We start from the raw sequence: 1,988 nt of genomic DNA, 5'->3' as shown, positions 1-1,988 counted from the left end.
TACATTACAGTACAGTACAGTACATTACAGTACAGTGCAGTACATTACAGTACAGTACAATACATTACAGTACAGTACATTACAGTACAATACATTACAGTACAGTGCAGTACAATACGTTACAGTACAGTACAATACATTACAGTACAGTGCAGTACAATACATTACAGTGCAGTGCAGTACATTACAGTACAGTACAATACATTACAGTACAGTGCAGTACATTACAGTGCAGTACAATACATTATGTTTATGAGAGGGAATAAAGCATTTTATTTTTATTTTTCCTAAAACAGGAAAATATCAGGAGACAGTGATTATTGTTCCTCCTCAATATCAATAAATAAACTATCAGAATTCATCTTCTTGTTTAGACAGTGGGCTCTTTTATTGGCAGAAACCTTGCAGCCTCTGTGTTCACCAGAAAGCACTTCTAGTTTGGCTTTCTTTTGACGTTGTTTCATTTTTATTGCATGAAAAGTTTGAAGAGCTCCATCTCTCATTAACCTTCTGTATTCATCACTTCTTCTGTTGTTATGCAGGTCCTCCAGCTGCTGTCCAGTCTTTCAGCACCCTGAGGTACAACCTGTGTAAGTGGTGTGAGGTGTCCAGTCCGGTGTGTAAAGACAACATTTGTCTCAGTAAATGCAACCTGTCCTCCTTCTGCACCATCACTGAGGAGATCTGCATCGCCATATGGTGAGACACTGCATTCACTTAGAGCCCATTCACACTGGATGACACGACCCTGACATGAAATTAGCCAGAGCATGATGGTCTTTTCAAGATCTTCAGGTGTGTTTAAGAGCACAATGGGTGCCCCCATTCTGTGCTAGATCATGATAACATACCATAATTGTTGCTGCCAGAGTCTTAACCGGTTAGTGGGAGAGATCGTATTTCTCCAGTTTTAGTTTCTCTCCATTGGCTCCCCGTCAAATCCAGAATTGAATTCAAAATCTTACTTCTAACCTACAAAGCCCTCAACAACCTAGCTCCATCTTATATTATAGATCTTATTGTTCCATATTTTCACAACAGAGCACTTGACTCTCTGACTGCAGGTTTACTTCTGGTTCCTAGAGTTTCCAAAAGCAGAATGGGAGGAAGATCCTTCAATTCTCAGGCTCCTCTCTTGTGGAGTCTCTTGAGAGGAGTAAAGGAGGACATCTTTGTGAAAAGAAATCGTCCATCATTAAACAGGGGTGGAGCCTCCGGGTTCAACTGTCCCCCTCTTACAATGCTGTGATTGCTAGTATCACTCAGCCCTCTGTGAACAGTAAACAGCCATCAGTGTGCTAATGATCCATTGTTAGGCTGATGGTCCTTCTTGAGCATGTGATCAGCTGGTTTTGGTTGTCAGCAGCAAAACTGGTTGATCCACTCTGAGAAGGTGCTATTTAAGAGACTGAGCTGAATACAGCTCCTCAGACTGAGGAAGTCTCTCGGATGAGAGACGAAACGTTTCTATATTTTTTGTTGTTGTTTTGCTTTGTTTTGTTTTTTTGAATGTCCAGAGGACCAGATTTAACTTTTTTAGATTTTTCTACCTGGATTATTGAGCATGCATCAGGATACTCCTTACAGATGTTTAGCCTTTTGTCTTGCTTTTTTAATGGGGTTTAGTTTGTCCTCTTTATAAACCATTAAAGTTTGTTGAAGCCTTCAGTGTTCACATAAATGCTGCGTTATCTTACAGCAACGTCCCAGACAGACAGAGCAGATGAGTTCCCTCAGTATGTTTCTGATCAGCATTAAAAGCTCCCTGAAGGGATTTCTTCCAGCTTGTTCCTGTTAAATGAGCTCAGCAAACTAAAAACAAAACATTGAGATAAAGTTGGACCTTTGTAGGAGTATAATGTTGTTGCTACATCTAGTCTTTGAAGCTTTATACCACTTCATGATAAAGAATTTTCTTTCTGACTAGCAATACTTTTGGTACTTTTGTTGGTAAAACGGTCTCACTCTGGGACACCCCCCCCCCCCCC

At 40.4% G+C, this 1,988-nt stretch overlaps 1 protein-coding gene across 1 annotated transcript in view; it reads left to right on the top strand.

Annotated features, from left to right (window-relative positions):
• The window catches only part of tgfbr2l (transforming growth factor beta receptor-like), a 48,055-nt gene that overhangs the window by 27,117 nt on the left and 18,950 nt on the right, over positions 1 to 1,988 (top strand). Inside the window, exon 2 of the mRNA XM_037686645.1 lies at positions 543 to 699. Coding sequence (XP_037542573.1) covers positions 543 to 699 — 157 coding nt within the window. The remainder of the gene's footprint in view (positions 1 to 542; positions 700 to 1,988) is intronic.

Source organism: Nematolebias whitei, chromosome 13 (genome assembly GCF_014905685.2).
Source record: "Nematolebias whitei isolate Nwh7 chromosome 13, NemWhi1, whole genome shotgun sequence".
In the NCBI taxonomy this organism is placed as follows: Eukaryota; Metazoa; Chordata; class Actinopteri; order Cyprinodontiformes; family Rivulidae; genus Nematolebias; species Nematolebias whitei.
Note: the sequence above shows the minus strand (reverse complement) of the source record. Positions and strands in the feature narration are given on the sequence as shown.